Here is a 23,700-nt window from a genome sequence, read left to right on the forward strand (position 1 = left end):
ATAGATATTCTTGTGGTGCACGCTGAAAAACAACTCAATTACTGGAGTTTATCGCACTCCTCTGCGTTAAGGCTGGCAACGTGGCGGTGCCGTTGACACTGGTACGTCTCAGGTCTTCTTCTCAGCAGGGTAAGGACACAAGTGAAGTCATCGTCTCACTTCTGAATGACAGCCATCATGTTGCGCTCTGACGGGCGGTCGTATCTCTAGGCCCTTAAGGACAACATGGGGACACGCTGTCATGAGCATACTAGCCTCTCTCCTCCACTCACCTGTGACAGTGTCTGGACGACCTTTTACGTGCGTCCTCAGGGAACCAGTAGGGCACGATGATGCAAACCACTCTAAGACTTCATTGGCTTCCTTGTCTGTTATTAATTCTCCTCGGGGTGGGTCTCTCCTGAAAGTCTCCATATGCTAGGCCACCTAAGAGATCAGACATGCAGTAGATGAAAAGAAGTAAACAAGCCAACTCTGAAAACTCCTCCACATGTTATCTATCATGAGTACTTGAAGTATATTAAAGCCAGGTGGCATCACCGGGAAGTAGATTATGGGTAATCTACCTGAATTCTCAATGCGTAGATTGTCATAAATCTGAAAAGCTCCTGTGGTGGTCACATGACGTACCTGCAAAAATGTAAACAAAAGACTGTGCTTCTCAAATGCCTCTTTTATAAAGTAATGAGTTTGGCAGGAATTGAAAGCTCAAGGCCAAGGCACTAGGGACGATTTTAACAATATATCATGAGCAGGCTCTGAACTTGCCTGTACATTCTTATAATCTCCCAGGGATATAATATTACATTTTCTCTGTCCTGTAATACAGCCATTTTTTGCTGTTTTGAGACAAATAAGCGAATCAATATCATGGACAAAAAAAATGCCTGGAAAATTGTGACATGAAGTACAAGACTAGTTGAAAAGGAATTTTAAAAATAGGGCTGTCAATCGATTTAAGATAATAATTATTAAACATGACATTCCAATTAATCCGTCACATCATATTCATCGCATATATCATCATTTAAAATTAAGTTGTTCAGCATTTAAAAAAAGAGACATACTAATTTAACTTGTGCCCTCAACAACTGTTGTACAAATGGAGAACAGTTCTTAAGCCTTCTGGAATCAAAATTAAAATCACACTTCATTATTTTGGTAGCACTTTAGTATAGGGACCAATTCTCGCTATTAACTAGTTGCTTATTAGCATGACTATTATTAACATATTGGCTGTTTTTTAGTACTTATAAAGCACATATTCTGCATGATCGTACTCTACATAACTAATCCTACCCAATACCTAAACTTAACAACTACCTTACTAACTATTAATAAGCAGCAAATAAGGAGTTTATTGAGGCAAAAGTCATAGTTTAAAAGTCGAAGTATCAGAGAACCACTACAGTTTGAGAATCTCTGACATTTATCAATATTTGCTAATAAAAGCCCTAAAATGCGGATAATTCAAAGACATTAGATTGTGGCAAATGAAAGTTTTACATTATACATTAAAAAATACATTTTTATTATGTAATTAAAACAACAATAAATTAACACCTTAAACTAACACAATTATAACAGTTATTTTTATTTGTTAATTTTGTAACAATGTCCATTATCACCTTAATTTGCAATACTTTTAATGTTTTGTGAGAATTCTGGCATGACGATGGTTAAATCAAATAATATTTAATCCTGTCAGGTAAGTAGCATGATCACCGTAGGCTTATTGAGTGTCTGAAATCTGAAAAAGCAAACACTGCATCACACGAATCAATGCAATGCTCAAGGTATCTGCATGATGGAGCTCTAATGAATACATTTCTCTGTTTCGCCTTGAACTCCAGTACTCTCCCATAGTGCTGAGAGCTAATTCACTTTCATTATCATCTTTGTAATATCTAGCCTTTTTTGTCATCTATTCAGGTAACCTGGATACAAGAAAGCACAGAGTAGACAAAATTAGTTAGGTTAAATATGCTAAAAGGGAAGGTCTTTTGAGGTTTGTCATAATACAGGAGAGTAACAACAACAACAAGCAAAAGAACTGGGAACGTGGATTTAAAAAGCTCTGCGATTTTAATCGATAAGAACGCCTGCAGTAGCTTCAAGCTGGATTGCCACTGACAAGGCCCTGCACAGGACACCCAGTTCATTAACTCTTCATCATGTTCCCGCCAAAATGAAAACTTGAGTTACACTTTATTTTGATAGTCCACTTTAGACATTCTACTAGCTGTAAGTAACTTTGCAACTACATGTCAACTAATTCTCATTAATTAGCAACTACATGTCTACTAACTCTCAGAGTAGACTGTTAGGTTAGGTTTAGGGTTAGTAGAATAAGTTGACATAAACTAATAAAGTTTCTCATAGTCAGAATGTTGTATGTTGTGGACCCATCAAAACGAAGTGTTAGAAGATATTAAGCAGACTGCTAGTTGACATGTAGCTGCAAATTTACTTACTGTTAATAGAATGTCTAAAGTGGACTATCAAAATAAAGTGTTACCAAAACTTGTCATTATTTACTGAACCTCATGTTGTTCCAAAACTGTATGACTTTCTTCTGTGGAACAAAAAAACAAAACAAATAAAAAACACTGTCTATATAATGAAAATAAATGGACACTGGGGCTGTAACATTTCAAAAAGCACCTTCTTAAGTCATATGATAGCTCTGTGTGATGAACGGACTGATTGAAAGTCATTCCAATCAATAAAGCTTCGACAGAACAAAATTACCCCCTCAAACGGCAGGAATAAACAAAGCACTAATAAAAGCATTATATCTCCCCACTTCTCAGTAATGGAATATTCTATAATGTGTTCTCTTTACAACTCATTTTAGTCCGATCAGTTCTGCTATCGGCACACTCATACACTTACGTCTTCACATAACTTCCTCTTTGTATATGGATGAATACAAATGCAGATCGGTGCAGAAGTTACTTTCAAGCTAATTTCAATACATTACACTCTCCACAACAGAGCTGACAAACAAGTCGATATTAAATGATGTGTTTACTGCTCTATGCTACACTGCATAAAGCACTTTAATAATCAGAAAACACGTTGATTTGTGACATTAATCTTAATGTACTATTATATTTGTGTGTGTTCATCTTTTGCCTTATGTCTAAGCATAACATATTACTCAGAATTGCTACTGAGACAGATGAGGGTGAGCTCAGCAGTGTAATTTCTCATCATAACACAACACACACATAAATATTAATAGCAGGGTTTTTGGCTGGTGGGCATGAATCATTTTTTGTAGACAGAAAGGAGCCACCCATGCATGCCCAAAAACAGCATTTAAGAAAGCGCTGAGATAAACAGCAGCGCTGCAAGGCCTGGCAACAGGAAAAGCCATATAATGCTTCCGAGACCTCAGACAATCAGACAAATCAGACATTTGTTAAGTCTACTTGAAGCGTACTTACGGCAACTAAGGGCAGCTGCCAGTTCACATTTATTAACAGAGGTCATAGTCATGCTGCCCGTCAGCCTGAGCAAACTGACTGACTTTGACAGAAGATATGATTCTTGTGTTAATGAGCAACTAGAAAAGTTTCATAAAGTGTGTTCATATTAGTGGTATATTTCAACTAAAAATAAAAATTCTGTCATGTCATTCCAAACCCGTATGACTTACTTTGTTCTGTGGAACATAAAAGAAGACTTTATTCTGAAAACTGTTTTTGTCCATACAGTGAAAGTCAGTCCGGACCTTACTGACTTTCATTGAGTAGAGAAAAAAAAAAAAGCTTTTTCAAAATCTTTTTTTTGAGAAGCAATTAAGGAGCGATGAGCACTAACTCAGTGTTCCAAGGTGCAGCATCTTGGACATTATCTTGGACACTTTAAAAAGTATTATAAAATTAGCAAAACATTTCACAAAAGGTTTCTTATAATTTAAATTACAGGTATGATGTTGACATTTTTTTTATGTTAATAATTATTAAAAGTATTAAAAATACTTTACACTTTATGGTTTTCAAACATTGGTGTAATAGTTAACGTGATGAAATGTGATTATTCTGCTATACACCAGTGTGAAATTGAAAGGCACAAACATCAGTATAAATGACCTTGACATCAGTTGATATGTTTAAATGTAAATGTCTCAGAAAAGTAAATGTAGCTTTAAATTTAGCTTTCAGATCTCACTTGATATTTTATGTCATGCAATGAAATCCAGTTTATTTTAAATGGGACATTCTATTGCTACAGACTGGACAGTCTAGTGGCACTGTGTTTTTACTGTAATTTGTTATGCCGGGTGGTATGTGTCCGAACAGGTATATGATCATCAGTATAAAGCCATACTGGATGGAATGGAGACTGAGAGCATGATGGAAATCTATCCAGAGCAACGCATCGAGATGTTCAAGATGGGAAACGGCTCTGACGAGGTCCTGGAGGTGCATGACTTCAAAAATGTAAGGGTTTATGACATACATGTGAAATATTTTCATTGTGATGTGAGAGATTCAGCTCACATTCCTGCAATCCGAGTCTCAGCCTAGGAACTGCTGTCAAAATACAGACAGAACGTTTTTCTTCTTCTCTCAGACTGATGATATTGAATCTCTGAAAAGCACTGTGCTAAGCAAAAGCAAACTGGCAGTGATGACATCTCGCATCAGCATTCAGACACACTTGTTGCTGGCCCCATCTTCTTTCTAAATTACTATGGTCAGTGGAGCAAAGCCACAAAAGAGATTAGTTTCATTCAAGGCATTGCCATGGGAAACCAGAAAACAAGTGAATAGGTAAAATCATTCAAATCACATGTTGATATAAATGAAAGGGGAGTTCGAGCACCGAGCCCTCTTTGGCACTTCTTGCAACTTCTGGCTCAGGGCAGACTTTGGAATTGATTTTTGTGAAGGAGGGATGTTGCAAGTCATTACACACACTAAAACTACAAACCATCTCCACAGAGCCTGAAGGCTACAGCCCATGAATGGAAATGCAGTGGTAATGCCAACAGAAACACAAGCAAAATCTTTTTTCTATTGTTTTAGACTAGTACTCTGAGTGTCCTCCAGAAACTTAAAAGTAATGATGAGAATTCCACAACAGCAGCTTATAGGGAAAGCCAGGGAGACGCATCGCATAGACTGTGTTATGAACCAAAAGTCATAAAATGTCCTTCAGCATGTTACAGTAATATATTTTGCTGCAATACAAGGTAGAGTATCAGTGAATTTCCATTACATCTATTTAATTAATGTCCAGAAATCACTGCGTATACTGCATATATATCATTGCATATCATTCAAAAGTTTGGGGATTTTTTACTTAATTATTATTACTTTTATTCTACAATGTTGCATTAAACTGATCAAAAGTGACAGTGAAGACATGCATCGTCACAAAACATTCTATTTCAATAAATGCTGTTTTTAAAACCTTATATTCATTAAAGAATTCTAAAGTATCATGGTTTCCACAAAAATATTAAAGGGAAAGTTCACCCAAAAATGACAATTCTGTCATTAATTACTCACCCTCATGTCGTTCCAAACCTGTAAGACCTACGTTCATGTTCGAAAAACAAATTAAGATATTTTTGATGAATTCTGAGAGCTCTCAGACTCTCCCATAGACAGCAAGGATCCTTACACGATCAAGGCTCAGAAACATAGTAAGGACATCGTTAAAATAATCCATGTGACATCAGTGGTTTAACCGTAATTTTATGAAGCTGCGAGAATACTTTTTGTGTGCAAAGAAAACAAAAATAACGACTTTATTCAATTTGTCTACTCAGATCAAAGTGTAAACAACGTATCCGCATACATACATTGCATACGTTGTTATGTGATACTCTCCAAAATGGCACCAGGGTGACACAGAGGAGACGAATTGTTGAATAAAGTCATTATTTTTGTTTTCTTTGCATACAAAATGTATTCTCATAGCTTCGTAAAATTACAGTTAAACCACTGATGTTACATAGATTATTTTAACGATGTCCTTACTACGTTTCTGGACCTTGATCATGTAAGGATCCTTGTTGTCTATGGGAGGGTCTGAGAGCTCTCGGGAATTCATCAAAAATATCTTAATTTGTGTTCCGAAGATGAACGAAGGTCTTACAGGTTTGGAACGACATGAGGGTGAGTAATTAATGACAGAATTGTCATTTTTGGGTGAACTATCCCTTTAAGCAGCACCAAAATATACTTTCAAAAACAATTACAGGTGCTGGTCATATAATTAGAATATCATCAAAAAGTTGATTTATTTCACTAATTCCATTCAAAAAGTGAAACTTGTATATTATATTCATTCATTACACACAGACTGATATATTTCAAATGTTTATTTCTTTCAATTTTGATGATTAGAGCTTACAGCTCATGAAAGTCAAAAATCAGTATCTCAAAATATTAGAATATTTACATTTGAGTTTGAATAAATGACCATCCCTACAGTATAAATTCTGGGTATCTCTTGTTCTTTGAAACCACAATAATGGAGAAGACTGCTGACTTGGCAATGATCCAGAAGACGAACATTGACGCCCACCACAAAGAGGGTAAGTCACAGAGGGTCATTACTGAAAGGTGTGGCTGTTTACAGAGTGCTGTATCAAAGCATATTAAATGCAAAGTTGACTGGAAGGAAGAATTTGGGTAGGAAAAGGTGCACAAGCAACAGGGATGACTGCAAGCTTGAGAATACAGTCAAGCAAAGCCGATTCAAACACTTGGGAGAGCTTCACAAGGAGAGAACTGAAGCTGGAGTCAGTGCATCAAGAGTCACCACGCCAGACGCCTTCAGGAAAAGGGCTACCAAGCCACTTCTGAACCAGAGACAACGCCAGAAGCATCTACCTGGGCTGTGGAGAAAAAGAACTGGACTGTTGCTCAGTGGTCCAAAGTCCTCTTTTCAGATGAAAGTAAATTTTACATTTCATTTGGAAATCAAGGTCCCAGAGTCTGAAGGAAGAGTGGAGAGGAACAGAATCCATGTTGCTTGAAGTCCAGTGTGAAGTTTCCACAGTCAGTGATGATTTGGGCTGCCATGTCATCTGCTGGTGTTGGTCCACTGTGTTTTCTGATGTCCACAGTCAACGCAGCCATCTACCAGGAAATTTTAGAGCACTTCATGCTTCCTTCTGTTGACAAGCTTTATGGAGATGCTGATTTCATTTTCCAGCAGGACTTGGCACCTGCCCACACTGCCAAAGGTACCAAAAGCTGGTTCAATGACCATAGTGTTACTGTGCTTGATTGGCCAGCAAACTCGCCTGACCTGAACCCCATAGAGAATCTGTGGGGTATTGTCAAGAGGAAGATGAGAGACACCAGACCCAACAATGCAGAAGAGCTGAAGGCTACTATCAGAGCAACCTGGGCTCTCATAACATCTGAGCAGTGCCACAGACTGATCGACTCCATGCCACGCCGCATTGCTGCAGTAATTCAGGCAAAAGGAGCCCCAACTAAGTATTGAGTGCTGTACATGCTCATACTTTTCATTTTCATACTTTTCAGTTGGCCAAGATTTCTAAAAATCCTTTCTTTTTATTGGTCTTAAGTAATATTCTAATATTTTGAGATACTGATTTTTGATTTTCATGAGCTGTAAGCTCTAATCATCAAAATTAAAAGAAATAAACATTTGAAATATATCAGTCTGTGTGTAATGAATGAATATAACATACAAGTTTCACTTTTTGAATGGAATTAGTGAAATAAATCAGCTTTTTGATGATATTCTAATTATACGACCAGCACCTGTATATATCTTATAGACCCCTAAATTTCTAAATGGTTGTTTATGCATATGCAACTCCATCTTACAATTGCGCAGCTTTGTTTCTTATAACTTTTACTCTGAGGTGGAAAGTGCAAAAGAGCTAGAAACAAAAGGGTTTCCTAATGTACAAATGGCACATTTTTCTCCAACCGTTATAGTCTTGTAAAAAACATGTTTCAAAAGTGGCTGAGAGCAAGGCTTTAAATGATTTTGCCAATAATCACTGTCTCTGTCCATCAGTGTGGAGAATAACAATGATTAGTTTGTCCTACAGGAAGACAAGATGAGCTATCTTACCGCCCATTTGATGATACAAGAGGTTGGTAAAGATGCAGGGGGAATTTCTTAACAAAGTCAAAGTCCGTTTATAACATCCTAATACAGAAACAGTATACTGCCAGGGTCAGTTTCCCAGACACAGATTAAGTCTGATCTTAGATCTAGTAATGCTGTTAAGAGCGATTCCTCAGTGCTAATTCGATTTAGCGCCAGCCCTTGACTTCACCTGCATTCAGGAATCAGTATTTGTTGTCTCTCAAACCAATAACTGGTGGAAACAGGTGTGGGCATCTACATACAAGTAATGTGCCAATGATTGGAGCAGCACTCCTTTGCCCTCTCTGCCAATTGCATCATTCAGTGCTTCCATTCGAATAATTGTCTCAGAGCATGCACACATTTAATCTGGCTAATGGCAAAGCTGTACTTCAACACTCTTTCTTAAATGACATTCCTTTCCTATTTTTTATCCCTGTAATGAAGAGTCTCTCCATTTTCCAGTTGACCAGGCTCAGCAATAAATGCATTTCATAGAAGATAGGTCCGTCTTGCGTGCAAAAGCAAACCATTACCAGAAATTGAAGAGCAATTTGTCACAATGATTTTTGGCACAAACAATGCACTTTTCACTCCTCTCATAACTGTTTCTTTACTAACCGGTGAGCTAAGGTGAAAATGACAATTGTTAGTGAACACATGAATTTATGATGCTTCCGTTAATACTACAGAAACAATTCAGCTCCGACGGCATCATACTCACTCTCACTTTCTCTATGCTACAACAGCAATAGCAGAGCAACTGTGGATTACTTAATGTATTCCCAAATGCACAGAGATATTGTTTTTATCCTTCCGAGTGAAGAGTCTGTAACGCGATAGCCTTTATTTCCCTTCGAAGACTACTTTCAGACAGTACAGAACTTTCTTCAGATGCTCCTGCTAAAATGGGTTTTTCTCTTTTCAAGTGTAAAGCAACAAATTCTGTATGGCAGACCATCAGCTGTGGCTTTCAGGAAAAAAGCTCCTCACTTCACCAAACAGATTAGCTTCGCAACACAGACCATAAGTGCTGCAAATCAATGGGCTTTGCCTACATATAATCATGGCTTCGGCGGTATACCTCTCTACTGGCTGGGGCTGTAGACCAATAATCTTGAATTGGCTAGGAAATGATTCCCGTTGCTTTAGTTATATAACATTCGCTGTATCTGTGCTGCACTGAAAAGGCTTCGGGGGGTTTTTGTTGAGAGTATTTGAGGTCAAATGCTAATATTTTTCAAATCATGGAATAAACAGTCAATCTCATTAACATTTATGTCTTTCAAGGGCATTACGGGCATTCATTTTGCTAAGCACCAGCGATGCTACATCAGGGCTCAAACCAAGGAGCTGCCCAAGCTGGACTCAAAGACCATCGACATAGAGGTATTCTAATCTCACCAAACACATCTTTCAGTGATCTGCTTCCTTAAAACAGGGGGAAAAAAACATCATGAATTTTGCAACAGAGTTCATCAGACTGCGAAAAATGAAACTCGCTCCAACCATCACCATTTATCCGCAATCCAGCTAACCAGCAAACCCACGCCAACTCCCCAACCCACCTCCACCATCTCATCATCCCCTCCAGCATTTTCCACAAAAGTATAAACTTGGGTCTCCTGTGGCCGTGAATCCATCCGAAAGACCACAATCCCATAACCCCTTTGTGGCACACATCAAATGGTGTTTGCCGTCAATCCTGAACTAATATTAATTTTTAATCATCTCCTCTGAAGCCTCAGCCCAAATAGCCTTAAGGAGAGAGAGAGGGGTCCTTGGGAAAGGTAAGCCATTAAAATGGTATTTGAAGATGTTTGCTCCGTAAATTTCACTTGACTCAGGGCTGAAGTGATTCATCTCTGTTCTCCTGCTCTAATGGCTGTCTGTGATGCTCGGCAAGAGTGATGGGCGAAATTCTATCAATCAAACATCCAATTTATCGGTGTCATAGAGAATGGCAGGCGGCTTCGAAAGCGCTAAACTCTCTTTCCGTCGCAGTTCATATCGAAACGGGGGAGTGCGGCAAAGTGTCGCGCCTCTCCGATTTGTATTAAGAACACAGTGATCTATTGTTGTCGCAAGTTCCCAGACATCCTCTTTGACTTTTGGAACAGAAGGTATTATAGGCAGAAACAGCCTGCATGTTCTCTCCCTCATCGTTTTAATGTCTAATCCATGTTTACAGATACTAATTGCGAAGCCAACGCCATATGTCGCTGCCATTTCTCCCTTTTTTTGCTCATTGTGAAACCTAATTAGATTTTTCGGCTAAGCTTTATTTCACAGATGTGAAATCAATCAGAGTTGGCCAGGGCTAAAGCAGTGGGGCTGGAGAGAGAGGGTAGACGGAAAGAGAGCGAGCGATGTGCCTGGTTCTCGAGGGGGGACGGGGACACATGGTGCAAGATGGAGCAAGCTGTTCCTACCATAGAGACGCAGCTAACCAGGAGAACATTCACACAAATGATCTCTCATTTATTGGATAAACAGACTAAAGAGTGTAAAATGCTAAAAATGCAAGCTGTGGGCTTCACACGAAGGTGACAGAATTATTTAGGCTTGCTAACTGCCTATTTACATTCCTGCTTTCTCTAAATCTTTGATTATATACATACCAGCATGGAGGCCTGAGATAAATCAGGATGCTATTGAAACCAAAGACTGCTTGCATGTGGACGATAGAGAGAGCAAGAGAGAGAGAAGCAGGCCATTCTTTCCAAGGTTGTGAGCATGTAAAGGAAGTAGAGGTTAAAAATCCACATTATTAGCTCCAAGTGCAGCTGAGCCGCAGGGCATGCGACTCTGGTCCCAGAGCAAGCTGCCTTAACACGCTTCACCACAAAACAATGCTGGCTGAGGAGAAACTGCATGCCACTGATAAGGAAATAAAGCAGCCTGCGAGCAAGACCAGGTGACAAGCATAAATTGTATGCTGCCAGTTTGTTTACCATTTTCAATTTATTTAGTCTGGGAAATGATGAAAGCGGTAATCCCTGAACTTCCCACTGGTCTCCAACTGCCCACGTCTACGATGAAATCGCGGCCTGTCTTCCCGCACAGCCCTTGAGTCTCAGGATAAATTTGGTAACTACCTCTGTGTGTGCACCCTCTCTTTTCCGAAACGTCATTGCTATTTATACTTTCCATTCCAAAGTTTACATGTAGTTATGAATAACTGCATATAATAGCATTTTATCTATTATATAATTATTCTGCCTAGTCCAGGAGTTTTCAAACTGAGATGCAAGGTGCAAGGGAGTTAGTGGATGTTTTTTATTTTATTTTTTTAACAGTATCATTCTGTTTTTAAATCAGAAGACTGATCCGTGAATATTTTATTTCCACAGCCCTAGTTTTAACGATAAGAATAATTTTTTTTTTTTTTAAGTGTTAATCTCTCCTTACAGTGTACACATTTTCAAGAGAAGACAACACAGCTGTTATTATATATATTTTATAAAGAGAGATCATCACAAGTGAAGCATCTTATTTGGCATTAAAAAGGCATACTTGTTCAGAAGTTTGGGGTCAGTTTGACTTCTTTCTTTTTTTAAGAAATTAATATTTTTATTCAGAAAGGATCAATTAAATCTGTTAAAAAATAAATAAGGTCATTTATAATGTAACAAAATATTTATGTTTTTATCATTGATAATTCGTGTTTCTGAGCACCAAATCAGCATATTTCTGAAGCATCATGTGTCACTACAGAAAAATCATTTCCAGATAACACTCCAAAGGGGGAAAAAACTAATATAATATAATTCAATATATTTTTTTTATATGCTTGATTAAAGCTACATTGATGAATTGAGAAAAAGGTACATTTTGATGGTACGATTTCAGCATTGGCCAGCAGGGGTCATACTAACTGGGCCATGCTAACCAGCCAAACCTTGAGCCCTTAGTCAAGACATAATTCAGCTTTGCTTTTTTCCCTTCAATGCCTCTTCTGCAACCTTTAGATGTCTCAAGAGAACCCACCCTTAAACTTATCTAGCTAATTTCTCAAAAAATGTGATGAAATGTTGTAGGATCAGTGCCCTAACCTTTGTTTACTCGTATGAAAGGCATGCTTTGCTCGAGCAGTCAAGATGGCCAATTAAAGCAGCCTACTTGCACCGCTGGCCTTCGTTTTAATTTTAGACTAAAACAGCATCCTTCACTGCTTGAGTCATGCAGGCTGTCCTCCTAGTCATCATTAGTTTAGCATGATTTGAGGGAAAGGGGGCCGGAGCAAAGAAACTGTCTCAAAGGCGCAAAGAGTGAAGCTTTTAATCAGGCGGAACTGGAACCGCTACAGGTCAGTGCTGTGTCACTTCCCAACAAACAAGAAAAGGTACCGAAAATGACTTCTAATAAAACAAGAGCAGTGGGATGAAAAAAAGAGGGCTGAGAGGGAGAGCAAATGGAAGAGAAAGAGGGGAATCTAATATAAATGATAGTAGCTCAGACATAGCCTCAGGATTCTACATCAAGCTTAACTAATGTGCAATTAAGCTTTAGACTGGGAGAAAATCACCTTGTAAAAATATTTGTCATGTGAGCCGTTTCTCTGGTCTCTGCACTAATTAACAAGGGAATGTAGCAGAGTTTGTTTGTACTTCTATTTACACATAACTACATGCACAACAAACATATACCTCATGTGATTACATTACCCAAAGATGCTTTCTAGATCTCAATTAGATCAAACTGACATACAATCCCTATCATTAAGCAATAATAATTTACTTAACAGCTCATGAACTGCAGAACTAACAAATTAAGTACACTATTAACAGTATAATTAGTTGCATAATGGGTGACGGGGCGGATGCACCACAGTCTACTTTAATATGCCTAAAGGATTGAATAACATGTCAGTCCTTCCTCAGACCAATACAGCAAACAGGCTTTTAAGTCATCTTAAAGTCAGATATATTTTTGTACTCCTATTGCTGTAAAAATTAAAATGCAACATCACCAGTGCTTGCAGAAAAGGTTTTTTTTTTTTTTCACAGCTAGGGAAGAAATAAGTGTGTTTCACAAGAAGGTACAGCTACAGTCTTTAAGAGAGGTCAAATTAAATATTTCAGCCATGGTCAGCAGTTAGTTCTCTGTTCCCTGCAGAGTAAGAGTGAAATGATCCAAGGCAATAGCATAAAGCAGAGACTCCAGCTTTATCTTGTTCGGGCTGTGGTAAGGAGACTTAGGATGCCTGTATGCGCAATAAACTGACAAACAGAAATATGTTTGGAGGGTACAGAAAGAATTGGGTCAGTTTCAATCAAGCCAAATGAGCTTCTCAAAGCACAACTGAAGTATCAATACTTTCCAGTTGAACACCACATACAAATATTGATCCTAAGTGTTTTGTTAAACTAGTTGTTTTATTTATTTATTAAAAAAAAAAAAAAAAAAATCAATGCTTTGAAGTGAAAATATAAAATCTGTTAGCAAGTCGTGTAAGATTGGATCTATTTCTCATCTTACCATACGCAGAAAGACGCAAGGAGCCAGTCGCAAACTGCTCAAACTGCTGACACTTCACTCATGACATTCATTTAACCAGAGACTGCAGCACTAACCAGAGGCTGTGACAAAAACACATCATTCACATTAAAGTTAAAGCGTGGTTATTTATTATAATGGCTTTATGTGATGATTGTTTAAAGATTCAGATTATTTAACCGTTGAAACTGATTGTATAATTGTAGCTAAAAACAGAAGTCTGATCAGTTCAGCAAATTGCTAAACAGCTAGAATAACTTATTCTTATCCTCAAATATCATTAAAAATGTGTAATAAAAGGTATCAGCATGCAATATCACTTCCAAATTTAGCTTCAGTGGCCATCTGACCTCTGGTGCAATGCAGTGTGTGGAAGTTGTGAGAAGACTCAGCACAAAATGAAATCTTGGGGAAGCAATATCAATACTGTCCAAGTATTGAAAGCTTCTGGAACTCATTTCTATGTTTTAGTATACTAGTGTGTAATGTTATATAATTATACATATATATAAAATATTAAATAGCTGTGATTGACTGGTATTAGAAATATTGGCAACACTATCCTTCGCAGTATCAACATGGTGATCAAATGATCATCCATCCCCGTCCATGACCCAGTTTAAATGCTTTTGTGTAGGCATTAAAATGTGCATTCTTTTCACAGATGAGGGAGACAGGTGAAGTGGATATGCAGATGGTAGACTCTCAGATATGGATCCCTGCTGAAGAACCAGTTTCCAACAAAACATTCCTGTCGAATTCCAAGATCTGGGAGATTTGCCAAGATCTGCCCATCCACTGGATCCACCCATCTCCTCTCAGAGGTTACAAACAGGGCTTCACCGCCTCTAAATCCAATTCAACCCTAGTAATAAGGTTTCAGAATAGCCTAAGAGTCGAGTCTGTAATTTATTTTGCTCTCCACTGTTTGCTTGTACTTCTCTTCAATAGGAAGGCAGAAAACAAAAAAAAAAAAAAAAAAAATTTTTTTTATGGTCAAAGCTCTAGAAATGTCCTAAGCAATCACTGATTAACTAATCAAGGACACAATACTCCATGTTCGAAGAGCATTTTTGCCACAAACCAACTTCTGTTTTTCCAAATGAGGGCATTATAGTACTGGAGGGCTTTATGTTCTTAAGGAAGATCAAAGAGGCCTTTCATGATATCAATTTTTTAGTAGCAAGTTTTTAGCGTTACCGTCTTTCCTTCTGTGGCGCAGATGCTGAATTCCACGATGTAGAGGATGTGGAGGAGACCCCAGAGCTTGAGGAGAGAGGTCCACGTCAGGCCCGGGACGTCATGGACCAGTTACCAGTGAATGACTATGTAAGTATGAGCCCCAGGTTCATTACTAAAAGACATGTTCAGACTGTGGGTGAATCAGATAGTCATGCTCTCTTTCTTAGTATAAATCGTTCATTAATCGAAGTTCCCTTTCAGAACTTAAAACAGACCATGTGGACCACAGGGTATTGAAATTGCTCTATATATCTGCTTAAATCAGGCCAGTTCACTTAAGACTCCCTTAATGTCTTACAGCTAATGGAGAGGGATATTTAGCCTTCAAAGGAAGCAAGTTTGCCTTGCACAGTTTTTCCTTGCCTCTCTTATGTAGTTAGTGATGTACAAAGACAGCCTCCCAAGGTCACTCATTAAAGAATAGATAAATGTATTAATCATGCTTTAATTATCAAGGCATGGAGAATCAAGCGGCCAAAGAGTGTCCTTTATTGTGTCCATGAAGTGAAGCATATGTTCAATGATTAATTATCCTGAAGCTGCACGCACTAATGCTTCGCACACCTACGATATACACCTCCCCAACTAGCGTGCGACTTCTAGCCTCCAAGCACAAGGATGAGAAGACTGAGAAAAGAAAGAACTTTGGGTGGAGGAAAAAAGGCACATTTATCTGCAGAGGCCCAGGAACGTCTTGCCTGCCCACCTCATCCAGCAATATGGACCGCAATGTAGCGTATAATTAAAGCAGACCCAGATGAAACCACCTTTCCCTTTTGAAATCCTCTCTTTCTATCAGCTGGTTAATACACACCGATCCAGCCAATTCCAAGGCTAAGCACAGGCGAGCTGTGTTTGTGGGCAGAGCGATAACAAAGGCTTTTGTGAACGTCAGAGGGGATGTGGCTCCCGGTAATTGGAGTCTGGAGTCATGTAGATGCTGCTGGGAAGCCAGATATCCCAGACCTTTCAGAGGATCCTAGACGCAAGGCCTTCTTTAGCTCTCCCACCGGCAGACATCTGCAGCTGGAGGAGGGAATTCGTATTTTGTTACAGGTCTCTTCCTGTTGTGCACTTTTTATAAATAATCATCAAAGTTCCTGTGACAGAAGGCCTGAGATATACGAGGCTGACCTTTCCCCAGTCCTGCCACGCTGATGCGTTGTGTGCCAGCACAGCTCTGGATATCTTTCAAACTGAATAACTATCATCTGGCTGCGCTGAGAAATTGCATCATGGTCCTTGACCTACATTGGGAGGATAAGCCTCTGATGATTGGGTCCCGTCGAATCTCAGACTCGTGTGCCTGCCACAGTTGTTGATGGTAGGCATCGTGACCCCGCGTCCTAGCTGAAAGCATTCTGGCTTGCATATTGCTGATTGAACCTGTCTCCCCGCGTCCGTCTGAACTTAAGATGCTCTGTCCGGTCAACGACCTGATGAAGATGAATTCACTTTAAACTTGGGATACTAAAATGAAGCAAATGCTTTGTTTCAAATGCTCTTGTTAAATCTGTCATTTAAAACAAAAACTGTCAAATTAACGTGATAATATGTGCAGTACAGTTTCTTTTTAAGGAAATAAAATAAATAACAGACATATGTGTAATAATGAGGTTCAGCGATTTTTAGGGATGGCAAAAATAAATGGTCTACATACAAAAAAAAAACACATAGTATATTATTCTAAAACTATACTAACAATCGAACGTTTGGAGGTAAGTCTCGTGCTTGCCAACTACCAAGGCTGTATTTATTTGATTTTTTTTTTTAAAACATTGTGAATAGTGTCACATGATCCTTCAGAAATTATTCTAATATTACAATATTCTAAATTATTATCAGTGTTGAAAACTGTTGTGCTGCTTAATATTTTTGTGACAACTGTGATACATTCTTTGACAAATAAAAAGTACAAGAACAGCATTCAATTGAAAACGAAAACGTTTGTTAACTGTCAACTTTGCTGAATACAGTATTCATTTCTTAAACTAAAAATAAATAAATAAATAAATCTTACTGACCCCAAACTTTTGAACAATGGCGAAAAGTAAAACACACAGAAAATGCAAATCTGCAGTAATTTAATAAAACAACTTTCTTCACACTTGAGTGTAATCTTTCCAGCATTCCTCCGCAGGTGTTCACATTAGCATTTCGATGAATCTTCGGCTTCAACGATAATTAAATTCTACCATACAATGAATGCAAATGCTATACTTTTGTTGTAAACAGGTTATCTAGATTTGATTCATAAGTAACCTGTAAAGGGGTCTTTCTCTATCATTTACCGATAAACAGGTCCTCAACAAGAGACATCTTTGTGTTTGTGTGCACTCCGATCAGTTCCAATCTGCTCCAGATGTCCCAATCAGTTTTTAGAACAGAACAAAATGAAGCATGTATAATGTCAAACTAAATCATTGTGCTCAAATAAATAAATAAACAAATAGTGTGTTAAACGTATTTAATTATAATTGAGACATTAATGAGTTAACTTTGACAGTCCTAAAAAAAATAATAATAATTTGATGCATGAACAATGTTACTCAAAAAATATTTTATAATCAATAAAACTCTTTTGGGACCAGTGTCTCTCTAGTGTCTTGATTAGCGTCAAGATAGTGAGAAGTTTAAGATAATTTATCCCCTCAGTTATCGTGGTTTATGAAGTAAATCCACAGGGTGTCAAGTTGAGAATCAACTGTATAATGTGCCACACCATAATAAATGAGGAGTTTTCATACTTCCTCACATTAAATGCTACTGCATCACGCTTTACGGGCTGTAACACTAAACATAACAGAACATGACAGGCTTTGTACAGCAAATACAAAACGCTACAGTCAGCTATAGGCACCTGTTCTTAATTACTCTTACTAGTTTATGCTTGACTGACATCATGTCCCAGAGTACTTCACTTCTTCTCACTGACATATAAAGTCTGAAACATAAAGTTATTAACACTCACTTTCTCATCGAGGCAGGATAATCAGTTTGATTAATATACCTCCGCGGAACAATACCATTCATAGTCTGTTTGTTTTATCCAAATCACACATCATTTCACTCGACAAAAAATCTCTTATTTTCCCAAATAACATCCACCTTTCATGCTGGCAGGGGGCTTTTCTGTGAAAGTCTGATAAAGCAAACAGTGCTACACTGACAGGCTTTGTGCCGTTTCCAAAATAAATTGTTGTCTCAACACTCTTGACCCTAAACCTGACAAACATTATGAATCAGTAATTGTCTTTGTGCATTTGTGAGAGTAATAAATCAAAGAGTACAAGCATCACCCTGCTTTCTCTTGCACAAGTCTAATCATTAGAAGAATGCAATTTTTACTCCATTCATCATTGCATAGTGAGCTCATGAAAACTCATACATGCGCCGTTTATGGAGAACATAATGAGAAATGGGACTCCAGAGGAGAAATGCACGTCATTATGCATCTTTGCACGCACATGCACAGGCACATTATAATTCACTGCGCTTCATCTCAAACCCAAAAAGATCAATAATGATAATAATATACCTGTTTATACTATACAAACACCACAAATGACCGTTTTTAGATGCCATTTTCATCTGGGCAACACATTTCAAAGCGATTTTCTCCCCTCACGTTCATTTGCGTCATTTCCCAACAGGAAGTCTGAAACGTTGCCAGACGACCTGGAGGGATACGGCTTCATCTGCCAATCCAATGCAGATCAGCAGAGTTGACTAGGTCCATGACAGTGTTTTTAATCAGACGGATAACGTCATATTGTCTGTGTGGTAAGCTTGGGGAGATCGAAATGCAGTCAAATGAAACAGTGCGAGTCGAGGGTGCTATCTGCTCCAACAGTTACGGGAGATAGAAAGTTAAGTGGCACTTCTTGGAACCCATCTCGTTGTAGCGGCTGATCAAAGGCATGGCACTCAGCCCTGGGTAATCTGGAGAGGGCACGTGTACACGATCACAATGGAGAGGGCCAAGGGCCATTAATTCTACCCAATTTACCTTTCACTCCGCTTTCATTTAGCCCTTACACCAATTCACACCCTGCCTGCGAGAGCAAATAAACCGATCCTTGTTGGGCGATCATTACCCCGCTAATTGCTGTATGAACGTGCCATTCACTTCATGCCAAAGTCAAAGGAGGGCATGAAAGTGCATGGGGGAGGGTTCTCATTTCTGAGCCGAAATGAGACCGGGGTCGCTGCTCGGACTCAGACGCCAATGCTACGCTTTTATGGGAGTGGGAGGGCTGGGATGAAAGGAATAGTGTAATTATCTCGGTGGCTGCCAGTGTCAAACTCGCTGTGACTGAGAACAGACAGGCAGCGGGGTTAAGGGACTTGAATCAGAGATGCTAAAGCCAAGCGATGCCACAGGCGGCGTAACGGAAAGGTCAAGGGCATTATATCATATCTGATACCCCGGCTTGGCATATCAAAAGCATCTACTTTAAATGCCACTCTGATCCTTGTGACATATCCGAGCATGACAGGGTTTTTTGTCATCGCGTGTCTACACCCCATAATCACTCTTCATTCCCCCTTCTGAGCACTGCACCTTTTTATTGCTAAAATCAAGCCATCAGTCATGCGCCCTGTGGTGAGATTGCAGGTATTGTTTGGCTGCGGTTCTGACCCTGTTGACTCACTCTCTTTGCAGAGAGAAGCGGGGATGGAGCTGGACAACAGCCTAGATGAGCAGGGCTACTGCTGCCAGTACTGTCGTCGGGGGTACCGTTACTGTCGGCGATACCACGAGCCCCTGGGCGGCTTTTGGCCGTATCCCTACTATTACCAGGGAGGACGGGTCATCTGTCAGATTGTCATGCCCTGCAACTGGTGGATAGCAAGAATGCTAGGACGAATTTGAGGATGCCTTTGGGAACCAGTGGTGCTATGCTGCTCAGGTGTACGCGTAGACCACCTTCATTTGTACGAAATGTCACATATACGCTCAAAACCTTTTCCATTATTTGTGTAAAAGAATCTTTTAAAATAAGGCAACTGTATATTTAGGTGCTGTTTTTCACAATTTCACCTTATGCCTTCAAATGAATTTTTAATACATCCATCTCCGACTATTTTCAACAGCATTTTGCTTGTAATTATCATGCGTGACATTTTTATGACCATATTAATTTGAAACCACATGGAATACTAGTCTCTCAATTAATATGGTTTAAAACAGGGCTAGATGGAGTCTCATGTCAATGGAGGAAGTATTTCGTGTCAACTACCCATATATATAATTGGCTGCTGTAAGACTTATCCTTTTCAATGAACAGTGTCTTTATCTGTCCTTGACCTGATGTTGATAAGTAGAACAGAAACAGGTGCTTTGGAAATGGTCAATTACTGTAGTCTATAAATTCCATGCAGCCCTTCCAAAGCAATAGTGTAGGCAAGACAATGTGATTTAATTAACATTGATTGAAGTTGATTTTGTTTGTTTGTGCATGAAGTTCTGCATGACATGACCGTTTCCATGGGCCCTTTGTTTGTCATGTTTATAGTGGATGAGAGGCATTATAAGAAACCAGGTTAACAAATAAATTCACAGTAATTTGCATGTTTATATTATGAACTAATGTATTTACGCTTAAGCAAGTCCCTGTAGAACTTTGAAAATTAGCCTTTTTAAAAGCCGTTATGTGAATTTAGTGCAGTGTAGAACTACACTGTACACATATCGCATGGCTATATTTAAGTAGTCACATTGCTAGCACCATAATTGCAGGTCTGGGACTGCTTCAATCAATTCTTTCATCCAAGCAAATGCGTGCTCTATAAATTGCATTTACGTAATCGAATGCTCTTTTGTGTTTTTCCAGCAACTTCCTTTTGAATAAAACTGGTAAAAGTTTTATAGTCTGCTACTAATTTACTGCTGCATTTAAACATGTGCTAAGGGACCTAAAAAGTGCATTAAATGTATGCCTTCAAATTTCCTAGTCTGTTTTCTTTGGGAGACAAACTCGATGACCTTGACATCATTAGCGTTATGCCCTTCCAGTTCTGCACATGACTGAGCTATATGAAATCTGATAAGACAGACACTGTATTATTTTAAATTATCATAACGAAAACCTTGAAAGATATTGCACTGAAAGCATACAAAACGCATCTATTCTGAGAAACCAACAAAAGAGCAAAACACAGAGCTTTCATCTTGAAACAAAAGATGTCACATCTGTGACAAACAACCACGCAAAGCCACAAAGCATTCCATGGAGGAAGTTAAAACTCACCTTGATGTTTATCTCTTTCGCATCCATGGTCAGTTTTCTAAATGTGATTTTCATCAGCCATATCCTTTCTCAAAACACTTCTTTCTTCTGCAGTACTAAGATCTAATTCACTAGAAGCCTGAGGTAAATGATCAAAGCACAAACTCAAAATACCCCATAGAAAGCTTATTATATTGGATCCTGTTTCTTTTATCACAATACCTGAAATCATGAAACACCAGCACTTATCTTGATGCGATACTAAAGGAAGTCACCTCAAACATTACCAGAGCCATTGTGTAGCAGGAAAGATATCTATAATATTAATATAAATATCAAAAACATAAATACATATAATAATAACAAACATCTAAAATATCTATTATTAATATGACTATTCCATTCATTAAATTCATTTCATTTTTTTTTTTATTAAATTATTACATTACTGTAATTCTTCATATAACTTTAGAGACTAATGTTGATCAAAACCTATATGACTTTCTTGGAAAATCAAAGAAGACGACTGGAAGAATGTCCAAGCTTCTCTTATCTACACCCTGAAAAATTTTTTTAAAAGATACAAAATCCTCTATAAAAACCATCATAAAAGTGATAGAAGAAAAACAAATGTTATTAAACATAAAAAACACAACTTTTATTGACATATCACCACGTTTTTCCTTGGGTGATATTTATATTTTACTAATATAAATGTTCTAAGCAACATTACAATTAATTTCATTTTTTTTAGAATAATACAAGTCAAAGAGCAAGAGTAGTACAAAGACACTTACGTCATTGTGAATTCAACCAAGCTGTATTTCACTGCACTTGATGATGCCATATCCTTGCTATTTCTAGTCAGGTACCTGCTGGTGTGTTTATATACATGTCAGCTATGACAGATAACATATGTTGTAGGCCTATATTTTATGTAGCCTATATTAACCTGTTAAGGCTAAGGTAGGAAACCAAATTTTTTTTTTTTTTTAAACTACACAAAATATAGGCTACCAGTGAGCCATGACTCGAAACTGAAATATTAGCCTATAGAACAAGCACATACTGTATACCGTCTCAGATCAATACTGAGACGTGTCTAACGATTTCAGATTTAAAACAACCTATTTTCATTTGTGAAAGCTCAGAGCTGCTTGTATTTCATTGCCGACGCAGAAAGATTGAGAGTGAGCCTGCAGCAACAGTGACTGCATGAGACTGAGGGAGAAAGCTCTGGAGCAGTGCAAGGAGGCAGGATGACTGCAGACTGCACAGGTACGCATGTGAATTAATTCCTTTTGTTAGCACATCAAAAGTGCATTGTAATTTACCTCCAAGCTGTTTGTTTTAGTTCCCAGAATTTAACTCGCTGGTTCGTGTACGTGGAGCAGGTAGTCTGTGTTTTACAGGCAGACTTTATGCTTTAAAGAAGTACACGATGTACAAGCAGAGAGAGCAAATTGCTTGTTAAATGTATTTCACTGAGGTGTGTCACTACTGCCCTCCAGTGGTGCCGTATGGATATGACTATATTGTGCAAGGTGATCTGCAATACCTAGAGATGCCTCTACTTCTTGCTGGAAGTTCTACTGCTGGTGTAGGACTCCTCCAATGTACACGATTTAAAATCTGGCGTCTTTGCTCATGTTGGCTTATAACAGGTAAATGCCACGTCCACCTGCTCCAGGTACTTCAACAGCGTCGCCATCTTTTAACAGTCAACAGGACACCTGTTTGAATGTGACTCAGCGAAGATGTTTGAGCGCGGAAATATTGCATAACATAATACATTTACCGCCTTGATGCTACTTTTCAACATATTTTCTATTTAATTCTTTTATAGAAAATTTTATGTCGAGTTTGATACTAAAACATACTGTTTTGTAAACGAATTGTGCGACAGATAGGATTTATTTACAGCACCACGCCCATTTCAGTAGGCACCATCAACAGTTAATCATTGTCGCAAAGCGTTCCATATTGATTGTGGGACCACTGATTTATAATTCTCTGTTATAGATCGGTGGGTAGGACTCATCAGACTATAAAATAATCTATATAGTCAAATGTAAATTATTAATACTGTATTGTAATTATTTAATCTTAGTTTTTGCTTCATGACATATTAAAAGTGATGATACTGTATACTAAGATTTAATTACAAATATCAGATTTAAATACAGTAAATATATTAAGGATGTTTTTGGATCGCTATATTCAATAATTCAGGCTGTGCTCATGTGTGTATATACAGGTGCTGGTCATATAATTAGAATATCATCAAAAAGTTGATTTATTTCACTAATTCCATTCAAAAAGTGAAACTTGTATATTGTATTCATTCATTACACACAGACTGATATTTTTCAAAAGTTTATTTCTTTTAATTTTGATGATTAGAGCTTACAGCTCATGAAAGTCAAAAATCAGTATCTCAAAATATTAGAATATTACTTAAGACCAATACAAAGAAAGGATTTTTAGAAATCTTGGCCAACTGAAAAGTATGAAAATGAAAAGTATGAGCATGTACAGCACTCAATACTTAGTCGGGGCTCCTTTTGCCTGAATTACTGCAGCAATGCGGCGTGGCATGGAGTCGATCAGTCTGTGGCACTGTTCA

At 38.2% G+C, this 23,700-nt stretch overlaps 1 protein-coding gene and 1 long non-coding RNA gene across 3 annotated transcripts in view; one reads left to right on the forward strand and one right to left on the reverse strand.

Annotated features, from left to right (window-relative positions):
• The window catches only part of tnmd (tenomodulin), a 36,123-nt gene extending 15,412 nt beyond the window's left edge, over positions 1-20,711 (forward strand). For both annotated transcript variants that reach the window (XM_058797208.1, XM_058797207.1), the window contains 5 exons: positions 4,311-4,451; positions 9,391-9,489; positions 14,264-14,423; positions 14,822-14,928; positions 19,508-20,711. In XM_058797208.1, coding sequence (XP_058653191.1) covers positions 4,311-4,451; positions 9,391-9,489; positions 14,264-14,423; positions 14,822-14,928; positions 19,508-19,717 — 717 coding nt within the window. In that variant the 3' untranslated portion in view covers positions 19,718-20,711. The remainder of the gene's footprint in view (positions 1-4,310; positions 4,452-9,390; positions 9,490-14,263; positions 14,424-14,821; positions 14,929-19,507) is intronic.
• LOC131552960 (uncharacterized) lies at positions 52-22,524 on the reverse strand. The gene is made up of 4 exons (XR_009274088.1): positions 22,409-22,524; positions 567-630; positions 294-426; positions 52-213 (listed from the first exon to the last, which is right to left on the reverse strand). It is a non-coding gene; the product is annotated as an uncharacterized LOC131552960 (long non-coding RNA).
• Positions 22,525-23,700: the final 1,176 nt, after the last annotated feature.

This window comes from Onychostoma macrolepis, chromosome 14 (assembly GCF_012432095.1).
Source record: "Onychostoma macrolepis isolate SWU-2019 chromosome 14, ASM1243209v1, whole genome shotgun sequence".
Taxonomy (NCBI): Eukaryota; Metazoa; Chordata; class Actinopteri; order Cypriniformes; family Cyprinidae; genus Onychostoma; species Onychostoma macrolepis.